Here is a 15,058-nt window from a genome sequence, read left to right on the forward strand (position 1 = left end):
TAGATAAACCCCTGCCACTGGAAAACTACACTGAAGAAACATGGCAAAAGTTAAAAGAAGCTGTACAGGCTATCCAGAATAGTATGTCTGTTAAATACAGCTTGGAAGAACTCTATCAGGTGTGTGTTATTTTTGGATACAGGTATTCACCAGTCATAATGGAATCAGGGTTTATAGTAATAATTGAATTATAATTCCTTGGATAATTTTTATCATCATGCATTGTAATCATGGGATCCACCAAGATTACAATCATGCAGTACACTTTCTGTATTTATATTTGATTGATTTACTTAGTTACAATTATGTTGTGTATAATTAGGTACTTTTATGTATATATTCTTATTGTTCAGGGTATCTTATTTTAATTTATTAATTTTTAAATTTTAAATATAATTTATGATTAAGTTGGCTAACCCACAGTGGATGCAGTGTGCTCTTGGTTTTGGGGGTAGATTCCTGTGATTCATTGCTTACGTACAGCACCCAGTGCTCATCCCAAAAAGTGCCCTCCTCAGTGCCCAGTAACCCATTTTCCCCTCTCCCCTAGTGCCCCAATAAACCCTAGGTTTGTTCTCTGTATTTAAGAGAGTGTGTAACTATTTTTCCCCCTACCCTTACCCCATGGTCTTCTGTTTAGTTTCTCAAGTACCACACATGAGTGAAAACATATATGTCTCTTTCTCTTATTGACTTGCTTCCCTTGGCATAATACCCTCCAGTTTGACTTGCTGCACTTTGCATAGTACCCTCCAGCTCCATCCACATTGCTGCAAATGGAAGGATTTCATTCTTTCTCATTGCCAACATGTGTGTGTGTGTGTGTGTGTGTGTGTATTATATGTTATTAATATATTAATACTAATTGTATTATTATAATATGTATTAATTATTATATAATATAACCTTTTATATATAATTTATATTATATTACATTACATTACATTACATTACATTACATTACATTACATTATCCATTTATCAGTTGATGGACGTTTAGGCCCTTTCCATAATTTGGCTATTGTTTAAAGTGCTGCTACAAACATTGGGGTACATGTATGTGCCCCTATGAATCAGCACTGCTGTATCCTTTGAATAAACTCCTAATCATGCTATTGGTGGGTCATAGAGTAGGTGTATTTTTAATTTTTTGAGAAACCACCACATTGTTTTCCAGAGCAGCTGCACCAGTTTGCATTCCCACCAACAGTGCAAGAGGGTTCATGTTTCTCCACATCCTCGCCAGCATCTGTAGTTTCCTGAGTTGCTGATTTTAGCCTCTGTGACTGGTATGAGGTGGTACCTCACTGTGGTTTTGATTTGTATCTAGCTGATGATGAGTGATGTTGAGCATCTTTTCATGTGTCTGATGGCCATCTGGATGTCTTCTTTGGAAAAGCGTCTGTTCATTCATTCTCCTCAATTCTCCAGATTACTTGTTTTTCACATGTTGAGTTTGCTAAGTTCTTTATAGGTTTTGGTTACTAACCCTTTATCCCGTATGCCGTTTGCAAATATCTTTTCCCTTTCTGTTGGTTGCCTTTTAGTTTTGTTGATTGTTTCCTTTGCAGTGCAGAAACTTTTTATCTTGATGAGGTCTCGATAGTTCAATTTTGCTTTTAATTCCCTTGCCAAGAGATACAGGAGTGCTGAAAACATAGGGGCACTTGTACCCCAATGTTTATAGCAGCACGTTCAACAATAGCCAAATTATGGAAAGAGCCTAAATGCCCATCAATTGGTGACTGGATAAAGAAATTGTGGTTTATATACACAATGCAATACTACGTGGCAATGAGAAAGAATGAAATATGGCCTTTTGTAGCAACGTGGATGCAACTGGAGAGTGTTAACGCTAAGTGAAATAAGTCATACAGAGAAAGAGAGAGACCGTATGTTTTCACTCTTATGTGGATCCTGAGAAACTTAACAGAAGACCATGGGGGAGGGGAAAGAAAAAAAAAGAGAGAGGGAGGGAGTCAAAACGTAAGAGACTCTTAAAAGCTGCGAACAAACTGAGGGTTGGTGGGGGCTGGGAGGGATGGGAGGGTGGGTGGTGGGTATTGAGGAGGGCACCTGTTGGAATGAGCACTGGGTGTTGTATGGAAACTAATTTGACCATAAATTTCCTATTAAAAAATTCCCTTGGCTTTGGAGACCTGTTGAGCATCTGAGGTCAGCGCGGTTGTTGCCTGTTTTCTCCTCTAGGATTTTGATGGTTTCCTGTCTCACAGTTAGGTTTGTCATCCATTCTGAGTTGTTGTTGTTGTTGTTGTTGTTTTTAATGTATGGTGTAAGAAAGTGGTCCAGTTTCATTCTTCTGCATGTTGCTGGCCAGTTCTTCCACCACCATTTGCTAAAGAGACTGTCTTTTTTTCCAATGGATACCCTTTCCTGTTTTGTCAAAAATTAGTTGGCTCTACATTTCTGGGTCCAATTCTAGGTTCTCTGTTCTATTCCAGTGTCTGTGTGTGTGTTTTTGTGCCAGTACCATACTGTCTTGATGTAGTAAATGCTGAAGTCTAGGATTTTGATGCCTCCTGCTTTGGTTTTCTTTTTCAACATTACTCTGGCTGTTTGGGGTCTTTTGTGGTTCCATACACATGTTAGGATTGGTTGTCCTAGCTTTGAGAAGAATGCCAGTGTGATTTTGGATGAGATTACATTAAACGTGTAGATTGATTAGGGTAGTATTGACATGTTGACAATATTTATTCTTCCAGTCCATAAGCATGAAATGTTTTTCCATTTCTTTGTGTCTTCTTCACTTCCCTTCACAAGTTTTCTAGTTTTCAGCATACACATCTTTTACATCTTTGGTTAGGTTTATTCCTGGGTATTTTATGATTCTTGGTGCAGTTGTAAATGGGATTGATTTCTTGATTTCTCTTTCTTTTGCTTCATGATTGGTGTATAGAAATGCAACTGATTTCTGTACATTGATTTTGTGTCCTGTGACTTTGCTGGGTTAATGTATCAGTTCAAGTAACTTTTTGGTGGAGACTTTCAGGTTTTCCATGTTAGAGTATCATGTCATCTGTGAAAAGTGAGTTTGACTTACTCTTTTGACAATTTTGTGCCTTTCATTTCATTTTGTTGTCTGATTGCTGATGCTAGCACTTCCAACACAATGTTAAACAACAGTGGTGAGAGTGGACCTCTCACCGCTAAAAAGAACCTAGGCATACTTATGTAGCTCTGACAATTAAGCATCCAAAAGGCTGTATTACTGAAATGTAGCATCCTTTTTCTTTATTAAATGTGCCTTTGGTCATAAAGTTTTGGTTAGACTCTAGAACTCTTATAAGGTTGGTTCTGAACATTTTTGCCAGGTGAATTCTTTGTTTAATGAGGAGTGAGAGCTTTGCACTATTTTTGGTGACTTCGCTGCAGTGGTCAGTAGGGTGTATTTCAATGTAAACAAATGGTTTGTTTTATTGTTTGTTATAGGTATTGTAAGTCACACTTAATAAAATTGTGTTTCATTGTATCGTACACATTTTTAAAATTTATTTTCTAATTTTAAAATTTTAAAGAAAGATCGTAATCTTTTAAAAATTCTGAAAATTAAGACATGGTTTAACTTATGGTTTGAACAGCTAATTTCAGAGAATTATTTTTAAATTAAAGAAAGCTGGTTACTATGAATGTCTTGGTGCTTAGAATTACTCATAAAGAATGGGTTTGTACATACTGATTGAGATGGAAGACTTTAAATTCTTTTTCTTTGGGTTCAGATACTGCAAATTTTGAAATAGCTTTTCCTCATTTAATAGTCATGACTATATTCATGACATTCCTATTCACTTATTAAATCATATAAAATAAGTTCATAATCAGTAGTCAGTATATCATCAACAGTTGTAGACAAAGTAACTTTATTTTGCATTTTTTCAACTTAAGCACAAAAATTTCATTTTTTCAGAGTGTTGAAAACCTTTGCTCCTACAATTTATCTGCAAACTTGTATAAACAGTTGAAGCAGCTTTGTGAACAGCACCTCAAAGCACAAATTCATCAATTCAGAGAATATCCTTTTTTTCCTCTTTGAGTTGTTTCCTGTCTTTTGTCAAATTTTCCATGTCAGTATCTGTTGAGTGGAATAATTTACTTGGTATATGGGATTAATGTTATTTTTGTTATCTTTGTGTTCTGTTTAAGACAGACATCCTTGGACCTAAGGTTATCATTAAGCAGTTTTAAATACTGTCTTTTAGAAGTCATATCTTCCATTTGCAGAATGTGTGTTAATGTTAGAATGTAAAGTTTTTCTTAACGTTACCTCATGGATTCTGTGGACAATGGCCCTTTTCTAAAGAAAATGGATAAATGCTGGCAAAATCATAGCAGACAAATGGTAGAGTATAGAAATTATATTTTTAGTTCAGAGAATTATCATGGAATGTGTTAAATGGTTCTGTAAATGAAAAAATTCAAACTGTAGTTAGCCCATACTTTATTTAAAAGCTTCTGGAAGTACTTTTATGGTAGACCAAAATTTTCAGTTCTTTAACGTTTTAATTTTAATTTATTTATCCGCTGACAATTAGGTGGTTTTTTTCCAAACAGATAATTATACTTTAGATGTAATTGAGTTTCACATTAATAGGAGCTTAAACAAGAGGCACGAAATATATGTCAGATTTAGTCTTACTAAATAGTGTGTGAAATTAGTAATTTATCATCTGAGTTTTGAATATACAGAGGAATGTATAGCAGAGCTATAACAAAGCTATACTAAATAAGATAAATAAACTTATAAATACTTCAACGCAAAATATGCCTATATTTTGAAAATGAAAATATGTAAATTGTGTTTGCTTTTCTATTTGGCAGAATAAAGCATACGATAATATGATATGTTGATACTATTATTAGATTTAAAAGTTTATATAATGTATAAAAACAAAACTGCTGTGAGTTTAAATCTTCACTAATGGAAAACATTTCTCTCAGTTTCATATGTAAAGAATAAAAACTAGAATAGACTAAACAGTTCAGTTCAATAAAATAGTGATACTGAAGAGTTTATAATTTTAAAATATAAAAGGAGGTCCCCACATGAATTATGATATGAAAGTATTTATCTAATTGTTTTTAACGAATTGCCAATCATATTGGCTGATTTAGTTCTTTGTATTTGGAGTTGTTATTCTCACTCCTTTCCAATAAGATGTGTCCTAAGTCATTGATGGCTCCCACATCCCATCTTTCTAGTTTTCTTTGTTTAAGAAAGTAGTTGTGGGTCTTGGTTAAAAATGAGGGCTGTAATCCATACAAATACCAATTTCTGTTAACCTCCCCAAAACTGTTAACATGGCAAAATTCTCTCAACAGCATAATTACCCCTTCCCACGACATTTCCAGATGTCCTCTGTAGTGTTAAAAGAGGAATCAGCAAAAGAGGTGCCATGAATGTTTTAAGTTAGAAGCAAAAAAAGTAGACATTTTCTAAAAACATAGTACTTATGGCTACAGTTGTTGCTGATGTTAATTGTACAAGCATATTTTAAATCCTACACGGTTGATTACATCACTTATAATGATGGTGAACTTGCCACAAAATTAAAAGTGTGTGAAATAATATGCCATGCATGTTCATTATTCCATGCAATATGTAAAAATCATTCTGAAAAATATTTCCTGGAAAATTCTTACTCTTTTAGGATACAGTTCAAAGGTGATCATTTCTTTCATGCTTTCTAGGCCATTCCACTCTGGTTTTTATTCCACCCTAGTTTTCTTTTGCTTCTCATTTGCTTTCTCCCATCTCTTTGTACTATAGCACTTAAAAGCGTGTTTGTAATATAGCCCTTAAAAGGTGTGTTTAAAGCATTAATGCTCTATTTCCTTTTGTAGATTATGAATTCTTTGCCAAGTTTTTTGGTGTAATAGAGTCATCACATTGTGCGAGTTTAAGATGTACAGTGTGATGATTTGATAACGTTTGTATACTGCAAAATGATTGCTACGGTAGAATTAGCTAATACCTCAATTACCACTTTTCATCATTACCGTTAACTTTTTGTGGTGATACCAGTTAAGTATGTGTTCTATTAGCAACTGCCAAGTATCTTTCCAGCACATATGGTGATTACCTTCATCCCCATGCTTTACATTAGATCTCCAAAATTTATTCATGTTACAAGTGAAAGTTCATGCCCTTTGGCAACTTATTTTAAAATGTAAATGATTAAAACCTTATTTCTTTATAAATTAATTACATTTTCATTAATATAGTAGTATAACTTGAATTTAATACCTAAAGTTTTGTCAGTTTAGTTTTTTAGTACGGTAAGTATTAGCAGATATTTACACTGGTGATAATTCTTTGGTTTCGTCAATACTTTTTAAAAATATGAAGGGGACTTGAGACAATAATGTGTGAGAACTGCTCTTCTTGTATATGCTCACATCGCAGTTAATTTGTACACAGCCAGTATATTCATAATAAAGAAGTTTGTACATAACCAGTATATTCATTATAAAGAATTCTCTTCCTGCTGTGTGCGTTTTTAAATAAAAGCGGTGAAATGTTATATTTGTACACGGCCTTGGTCTTCGTAAGTATTGCTGTTAATTTTTCATATTTCCTCTTCTTTTACGGTACGGCTATTTCTTATGTTTTCAGTCTGCTGAAAATATATATGTAGGCGTTTGGATTTCAAAGATTTCTTGAGCAAACTATACTTACCAGTAATATTCATATATCAGCAGTTTTTACATAAAATAACCCATGAATACATTTTCTTTATATATTTCTATTACCCTTTATTATTTAAGAACTAGCAGTGTAGAAAAGAGTGAAAAATTTGAAAGGTTATCTTTACAAGAGAAATAAATACATTATTGCCCATGTTTGATTGAGAAGAATGTTACAAATTACGTGCTTTTCTTAAGAGTTAAGTTTTTGTTTGATGGAATGATAATTTAACCAAAAATCTTTGAGACGTAATGTTTTACCTTTATTTTTTTATTTCTAACAGAGCATGATTAGGAACATTTTTCTGTTCCTAGATAGAACTTATGTTTTTCAATATTTGATGATGTCTTCAATTTGGTAAGATACAAATAATTACTTAAAAAACTGTTACATGTGATTTATAGTCACTTCCTTTATCTTCTGAGAGAAAACACAATAAGAGAAAAATCATTTTCAAAATGTGTATTTCTTTGTATCATAAAACTTTGACTTTTTTAAAATGATATTTGAGTACATGGTAACACAGTTTTAAGTGTTAATTTATAATTTACCTCAATTTAAAAACCTGTCTTATAGGAAACATAGAAGTTCTAGAATCTAATCTAGGATACGGAATCACGTCTGAAATACTTCGTTATAAAAAACTAGCAGGTCACTAAGTTGATATTAATGTCGAAATTATTAATACCATTGTGCTTATTATGAAGGCTAAAAATCTAAGGCAAGTTTAGAAGCTTTAGCGTCCTAAATTTTGCTTAATTTTTAAGAAATTACTGAATTATACATGTCATCCACTGTGCCTTATTTACACTGAAATCTTATTTATTGATTTCAGACCATCAAAAAACAAAACAAATATTTATCCAACTGTAGATAAGTGAATTTAACATCGAGTTATATCTTGTTTTGACTGTGGGAAATGCATTATATACACAGAAGTGTAACTGATGGGAAAAATATAAGCCAAAATTTAGGCAGATTTTTTGTTTGTCTTAGGGATATGGGCCTTGAATTATTTAAATCATACATAATTTGTGATCAGAATGTTCGTAGCAGGACCATAGATGGAATTCTTGTGTTGATTGAGAAAGAAAGAAATGGCGAAATGGTTGATCGATGTCTGATTCAAAGGCTTGTAACTATGCTTTCTGATTTGCGGGTAAGTAATTTCTTAACTTTCATTAAATTGAAACTGACTTCTAATGTGATATCTTAAAGATAACATTTAACTAAGTTTTTTTTTACATATTCCATTATTAGATTTACCAAGAATCTTTTGAGAGTAAATTCTTAGAAGAAACAAGCAGGTTCTATGCAGCAGAGGGAAGGAAGCTAGTGCAAAATAAAGAGGTATTTGAAATCAAGATGATAATTATAAATTCTTTCAATATCCATAGAAAAGATTATTAAAATGTGAAGACCATGTTTCTTTATAATTCCTATAAATTTTGACAAACCTTTCTTCCTGACAATTTTTTTTTTTTTTTTTTTTTGGTCAGTTATGCTAAAGATTTGTCTATTTTGTGGATCTTTTCAAATAAGCAACTTTTGGTATGGTGAATTTTTTTCTATTGTTTTTTTCTCATTTCTCTCTCATTAAATTCTATGCTAAATATTGTTTCTTCATTTACTTTAGGTTTACTTTGATCTTTTTCCAGTGTCTTTAGGTAGAAAGTAGGGGTTTTTTTTTTTTTAATTTATTTTGTTTTGAGGTGTTTGTTTTTCTGATGTAATTATTTATAACCATAAATTTTCTTATAAGTAATGTGTTAGCTGCCATATTAAATTTAGGTATGTTCTAGCCTCATTTTCACCTACTTTAAGGTACTTTGTAGTTTCTCTTTGATTTCTTCATTGACACCTTGATTATTGAGAAATGTGTTGTATGATTGCCACATATTTGTGACTTTCTCAAATTTTCTTATTTTCCCTTGTTTCACTCCATTTTGATGAATGAGCACAGTTTTTTATAATTTCATTCATTTAAAATTTATTTGCTTGTTTTGTGACTTGATGGAGTCTGTCTTGCAGAATATTCTGTGTGCACTTTGAGCAGAAGTGTATTCTGTTGTTGGGTGGAGTGTTCTATAAATACTTTTTCGTGTTTAGTGTTGTTAAAGTATTACGTTAACTTGCTGGTTTCTGTCTGAGTACTCTATCCATTATCTTGGATATAATATATGTTCTTTTATGTATCGTGTACGTTCTGTATGTACTGTACATCATAGATCTGTATGTAGCCAAGTCATCAGCTTTTGTTGAATTTTCAGTGTTTCTCTTCATTTATAACAGCCCTTTGCTTTATGTATTTTATATTTTTGTTTGGTTATATTAAATTTTCAAACCATGGATTCCAGTTACAAGCTGTAACCAGTTTAATAATTCCTGACATTCTGACTTGATAGAAACAAACTGACCATATAGCTGTGCCTTTCAAGGTTATGAAACTAAATTGATTTAAACGACGAAAGTTTTTGTTTGCTTGCTACAAACACTTTGTAACTTCTGTTCTTTAAGTCCCACGATTCTTAAAATAGGAAGGTAAAAATTTTATTTTCAGATTCCTGGGTGTCTTTACCACATCAAGAAGCTCCTAGAAGGAGAAGTAGACGGAGTTAGAACCTACCTATGCCTTAACACACAGTAAGAATTACGTATTTTGTATTTGTGTATGTAATTTCTATATGCCATATTTATATACACTTTGATTTTGCTTTACTTAGATCAGAAATTATCAGGGACACCTGGGTGGCTTAGTCAGTTAAGCGTCTGACTTCACCTCGCCTCAGGTCATGTCTGTGCTGATAACTCAGAGCATGGAGCCTGCCTTGGATTCTGTGTCTCCCTCTTTCTCTGCCCCTACCCTGATCGTGTGCATGCTTTCTCTCTCTCACTGTATCTCAAAAGTAAATGTTAAACAACTTTTAGATTGTCGTATGATGGGCTTAAATAATATAGTTCACCTTTTTTGCTTAGTTCCTGCCTTTCTCCTTTCTTCATTTGTATCAAAAAGATGGGAAAGCCTGACAAATAAAAATTTCTTCATAAGTTTATTTTTTAGTTTTTTGGATGAGTGGGAAACTTTAGAAAATTTGTTGTTGGTCTTGTTTAATTAGAGATAAAATAGTAATTTTTATGTAAACTAGGTGTTTATTATTATCATATAATTTCCTGTAGTTATGTAATGATAATTATAACTCTGAAATCAGCAGTTCATGCAATGAAATTCAATCTCCTGAAGACCAAACTACAAATTTTATGACACTCATACATGCATAACAATGTAAAACAGAAATCAGGACAGATGACAGTAAGATATGCAGAAGGATTTTGGAAAACCGTTTTAACTCTCCATTATGAGAATCTTGCAGTGATTCTAAACTCATTTTTTTAAACAGGAAACAACTGATCACTATGCTAGAAAAGCAGCTTCTAGGTGAACACTTATCAGCAGTTCTTCAGAAAGGTAAATGAGAATATGTATGTTTTGAGAAGGCATTATGAAAGAAAATAATTTTATTTTTTTACATTTTTAAATAATTTTAATTATTAATGCGTTCTGTGTGTAAGTCAAGTCTTCCTTTAAAATGATTGATAAAACCAGATACAATTTTTTTTCTCATTCTCTCATTTGCCAAAGCAGTTTGTGTCATGTAGTATATTCAGGGATTTTTTTATAAGAATACTAAATGAGAGTTACACATATACCTTGAGATAGTAATGTGCTAAAGCTTTATTTTTGGCTGATGTTTTAAAAATAGTCTGTATTGTTACCTTTGTTTCTGGTGTTTTAAAATTTTAGATTGTAGGTTAGGGCTCTCGAGCACATGTTTTGCTTCTGGTATTTTCCCTTTTCTTCACGTAAGGGCAACATTTGTTCAAGAAATTTGTGATGAGCTTTTGCTTCGTGGTGCAAAATAAATGGATTCCATACAGGACATACTTTTTTAGAAAACCTTATTAAATGAGTGCATGTAAACTAAAACCTGACGTTGAAAAGAAGTACATTATTGAAAGGAGAGTCTGTGTCCAGTGACCTCCCACAAGGAAAAGATTTAGGCGTGATCATAAACAGGGAATCCTGGTGTTGCTGAAGTATACTGAACAAGGCTTTAGGGAATAGTGAATGTTAGTTTAAACTGGAGAGAGTAAGTGTAGTTGATCACATTGGCCTTTTGAAAACTTGGATTGTATTCTAGATATGATTAAAATCTTTTTGAGCATAAAGAGCATGTAGGAGAATATCGTAGTAACTTTTTAGAGAGACGGAGCCTTGATTTTATGGTTGAAGAAGGGAGAATGTCTTATTAATTAAGGTAATTTTATCGTTGGGAAAGGACTTTTTCATATGTTAATCCAGAGTATTGTATAATTTTAAGTTTTATTCCTGTCCACAGTATACATTTGGTTATTATTTTTCCTTATCACTTGAAGTGCCTTGTAAATAAACTAACTTTAAATACATAAAACTTAACTAGATTTTAATTTATCTTATTTCATGTCTTTCCATCTCATTTCCTTCCATGTCATTTAATCTCATTTCATTTCACTTGAAGAGAGAGTGACCCTGACGAGAGGGCCAAAGGGAGAGAGAGAGAATCCTAAGAAGGCTCTACACTTATTGTTGAACCTGATACAAGCTCAGTCTCATGACCCTGGGATCGTGACCTGAGCCACTGAAATCCAGAGTTGGATGTTCAGCTCACTGACCCAACCAGGCACCCCTAACTATTTATTTGACAACAGAAATATAGAGTGGGGAGAGCACCAATACGGTGAATTTTTCTATTAGAAGGAAATTCATATCATCAGAAAGGTATTTCAGATCTTTGAAATTAAAATGAAATAGAGTCAGAAGAACTCATAATTTAAAATTTTTCTATCGTATTATTATTATCATTATTATTATTATTATTATTATTATTATTATTATTATTATTATTATTATTATTATTTGGAATATGAATGCAGCTGGGTGAGGTGTCCAGGATCGCCCTCAAGTTCAGCAATTTGCTAAAAAGTACTCCCAAGAATTCAGAAAAGATAACGATGAAAAATGTAAATTGAAATCATCAAAGAGAAGAGGATCATAGAACAAAGTCCAGGCATGAACTTTCAGTTGTCTTCTCCCACTAGGGTTGTACGGACAGAGCTTAACTCTCCCAGAAATTGTGATTGACAGCATGCATATAGTGTTGCCAAGTAGGGAAACTCACATCACACGGATGACTTTCAGCATGACTGATCTTAGTGTCCAGTCCCTTCAGAGATCAGGCTGGTATTTCCTGGCCCAAACCCCCCACCATGAGTCACATTTTACCATGAACTGTGTAGCATGGCCCATTGCCCCCCCCCCCCCCAGTAAATAAAATTTTTTGCTGCGTGGTATTCAGAGAGTTTACTGATTACCTTCCAGAAGCTGTGTAAAGGCCAGACTTTTCTTTAAGCAAGAGATACCCTTTACTGCACAATAATAGAATGGAATTAGATAAAATTAAAATAATTGTGTTTCTAATCTTGGTCTTAGAATAGAGTAATACTGTAAGCCCCACATATGACTTACGGACATTTTCACTCTTCTAGGAAACGTCTTTGGGATGGGTTTCTACAGGTATAACAGGTGTTTGTCCTTGAAAACCAGTGGTTTTTGTTTGTTTGTTTGTTTGTTTGACCTACTAAATAGATTATTGTTTCTGTGGTAACAGAAAAATGTGCATATCTACAAGGCTTTCCACATAGTTTGTGAAGCACCTGAATTAAGGAGAGGATTCTCAGTAAGAATGAGGAAATGTTATAGTTTTTTCACTGCTGAATGGACAGATGGACATATATTGGATTGGAGAAAATTTGTGAACTGTTGCTTATTAGTGGAAAGAAAAATTCTTGTTTATTAGGATTCCAGATAGTAGTAAACTTCATGGATGCCTATTTATGGGTTAACCATTGTGTACGTTCTCTGTATCCTTTCATACCTACATCTCTTCTGGGCTTGCAGTCCTCGCAATAATTAAGCTGATGCTCAGGGAACGAAGACTGATTCTAACATGGATGTTAGGCAGACATTTCAGAAGACAAATCACCCATTAGAACATATGGTATCCCCGAGAAGTTATGAACTAGAAGTGATTTCTGGATCATCTTAATACAAATATTCTTACAAATCTTGGCTTATTTATAGGATTTCCTTACTTAAAAGTAAATTTCTCCTTAGAAATGTTATAGGTCCATTGTATCTCAGGGTTTCAGTTGAAGCATTTGTAATTATGTGCAGTCTTACGTAGATCCCCACATTTATATTAAATACATGCATTTTTAGTAACTTTTTCTAGCTAAAATGAAGTCCCATATCTCCCCCTACCTTCAGTATTCACTAAATACTGACTGAAGATATTTAGGGTACAATTTACTGCAAAGTGAAGGTTCAGAGAAATGGTTGGATCCAGAGAAAACAAAACAAAACAAAACAAAACAAAACAAAACCCATCCCATGAGTTCATCTACACGGAGGTCATAATAATGGCAAAAATTAAAAGATAAAAGTCTTTCAAGATTCTAGGATATGTGCTGCTGAAATGAGCACAATCTTTCAACATTCTGAAGAAAATTGTTTTCCAAACCAGAAAGTCTACAAGATGCAGCCTTGTTTTATTAATCTAAAATTATGTCTGAGAGGTATAGGAAGTATACATTTATAAGCCAACAGTGAAGTACTGTTACTTCAGATTGTAAATGTCCTGTTTTGGTAAACACACATAACTTAAACTTCACCGTTTTCACTATTTTTAAGCATACATTTCAGTGGCAGTAATTTCACTCACAATATTTGGAGCCATCAGGACCATCCACCTGCGGAACCTTTTAGGAATAGGAATCGTGTATGAGCTAAACAATGCACTCTAAATATTTTGATGCTTGCATTTTAAATTGTTAACTATTTTCAATATAAATGTAGTTACAGTGCAGAAAATATGGCAAGTGGCTCTGAAAATGCCTTATTGAGTTATTTGGTGTATTAACTACCTGAACTGCAGGAACAGCCAGCTGCCACTCCAGTGGGCTGCTTGCTGCATCTTGGAAGCATCTTTATCCCTGCGCACTGTGGGAAGTGCTTGCATATGCCTTTTGCAACCTCCTTGGTACTGCGTTATCCTTAGCGGGCAAGCTGCCTAGAGATGGGGCAGCTGGATGTGGGTGGAGTGTTTCTTGGCCCGGGAAAGAGTACACACTGCTTTGCACCACAGACTTATCCCACCAAGATCCCAGAAGCAGTGATGTTGGGCAGCTCCATGCCCAGGCCTAGAACCAGAGGGGCTGCTGATAACTGTAGCACATGACAACCCAAGAGGACCAGAGGAACATCAACCAAGAGAAGGTGGTGCCTGCTCAATAAACTTGGGAAGGCGTGGCTGTACTGAAGGCCAGGAACCATGCTTTGCGGTGTCACAGCAAAGGCCCGAGACACAACAGATTGCACCTCTTAAGGATCTTCCTATGCATGATGAACATGCTGCTGTACCTCCCTGGGAAGCAAACAGTAAGCATCCTCCATTTACCAGGTGGATAAAACACAAGAATAGACTGAAAAAGGCCAGATGAATCTAAAAAAAAAAAAAAAAAAAAATCATGAAAATGTGCTGGCTTTCAATTTAGCTTTTACTTTACCTTGACCAAGAAAACCACTGGTATCTCTTGATTATCCAATGGATAGTAGTTTTGAGTCACCACACGTTACGGACATATCAATTGTACTAGAAGATGGAAACCCAATGAATGTTCAAGAAGTCCTAGATTATCATGAGGATATTGACACATACCTTAGGGAAATGGAGATTAAATGTAAACCTAAAGGGGCACCTGGGTGGCTCTGTCAGTGGAGCGTTAAGTGTCCAATTTGGGCTCAGGTCATAATCTTGCAGTTCATTAGTTCGAGACCCGCTTAGGTCTCTGTCCTGACAGAGCAGAGCCTGGAGCCCGCTTCGGATTCTGTGTCTCCCTCTCTCTCTGCCCCTCCTGCACCTGTGCTCTGTCTCTCTGTATCTCAAAAATGAATTCAATGTTAACATTTTTTTAAATGCAGGCCTCAAGTGTGTTACATGAAGAAATCTGTAAGACCTCATAAACAGTTTGACGGCTGTGCTTGTGGACTGGTTTAAATAGGAGAATAGTACAAAGCACAGAATGAGACCCTGCATTTGGCTGTGAACTCTATTGATAGATTTCTTTCATCAGTGTGTTTGTGCAGGAAATCTTCACGTTCTGGGCACACTTCCATGCTGTTAGCCTCAAAGTTTGAAGAAATGTACCTACTTGCACCAACAGTAAATCAGTTCTCCACCATAACCTGTCCACCAGCAG

At 34.3% G+C, this 15,058-nt stretch overlaps 1 protein-coding gene and 1 pseudogene across 3 annotated transcripts in view; both read left to right on the forward strand.

Moving 5' to 3' along the window:
* Nucleotides 1-15,058, forward strand: part of LOC147571160 (cullin-4B-like) — a 138,846-nt gene that overhangs the window by 5,363 nt on the left and 118,425 nt on the right. For 2 of the 3 annotated variants that reach the window (XM_086696565.1, XM_086696562.1), the window contains exons 2-9: nt 4-119; nt 3,926-4,029; nt 4,288-4,357; nt 6,987-7,060; nt 7,700-7,862; nt 7,964-8,053; nt 9,264-9,346; nt 10,102-10,169. In XM_086696565.1, the coding sequence (XP_086552691.1) occupies nt 84-119; nt 3,926-4,029; nt 4,288-4,357; nt 6,987-7,060; nt 7,700-7,862; nt 7,964-8,053; nt 9,264-9,346; nt 10,102-10,169 (688 nt within the window). In that variant the 5' untranslated portion in view covers nt 4-83. The remainder of the gene's footprint in view (nt 1-3; nt 120-3,925; nt 4,030-4,287; nt 4,358-6,986; nt 7,061-7,699; nt 7,863-7,963; nt 8,054-9,263; nt 9,347-10,101; nt 10,170-15,058) is intronic. The other variant, XM_086696563.1, reaches the window with a different exon arrangement.
* Nucleotides 13,613-14,708, forward strand: LOC147571161 (cyclin-A2 pseudogene; annotated as a pseudogene).

The sequence above is a fragment of the Puma concolor genome, unplaced genomic scaffold (assembly GCF_028749965.1).
Source record: "Puma concolor isolate L17-30 unplaced genomic scaffold, mPumCon1.1.hap2 unalloc_scaffold_5, whole genome shotgun sequence".
Lineage (NCBI taxonomy): Eukaryota > Metazoa > Chordata > Mammalia > Carnivora > Felidae > Puma > Puma concolor.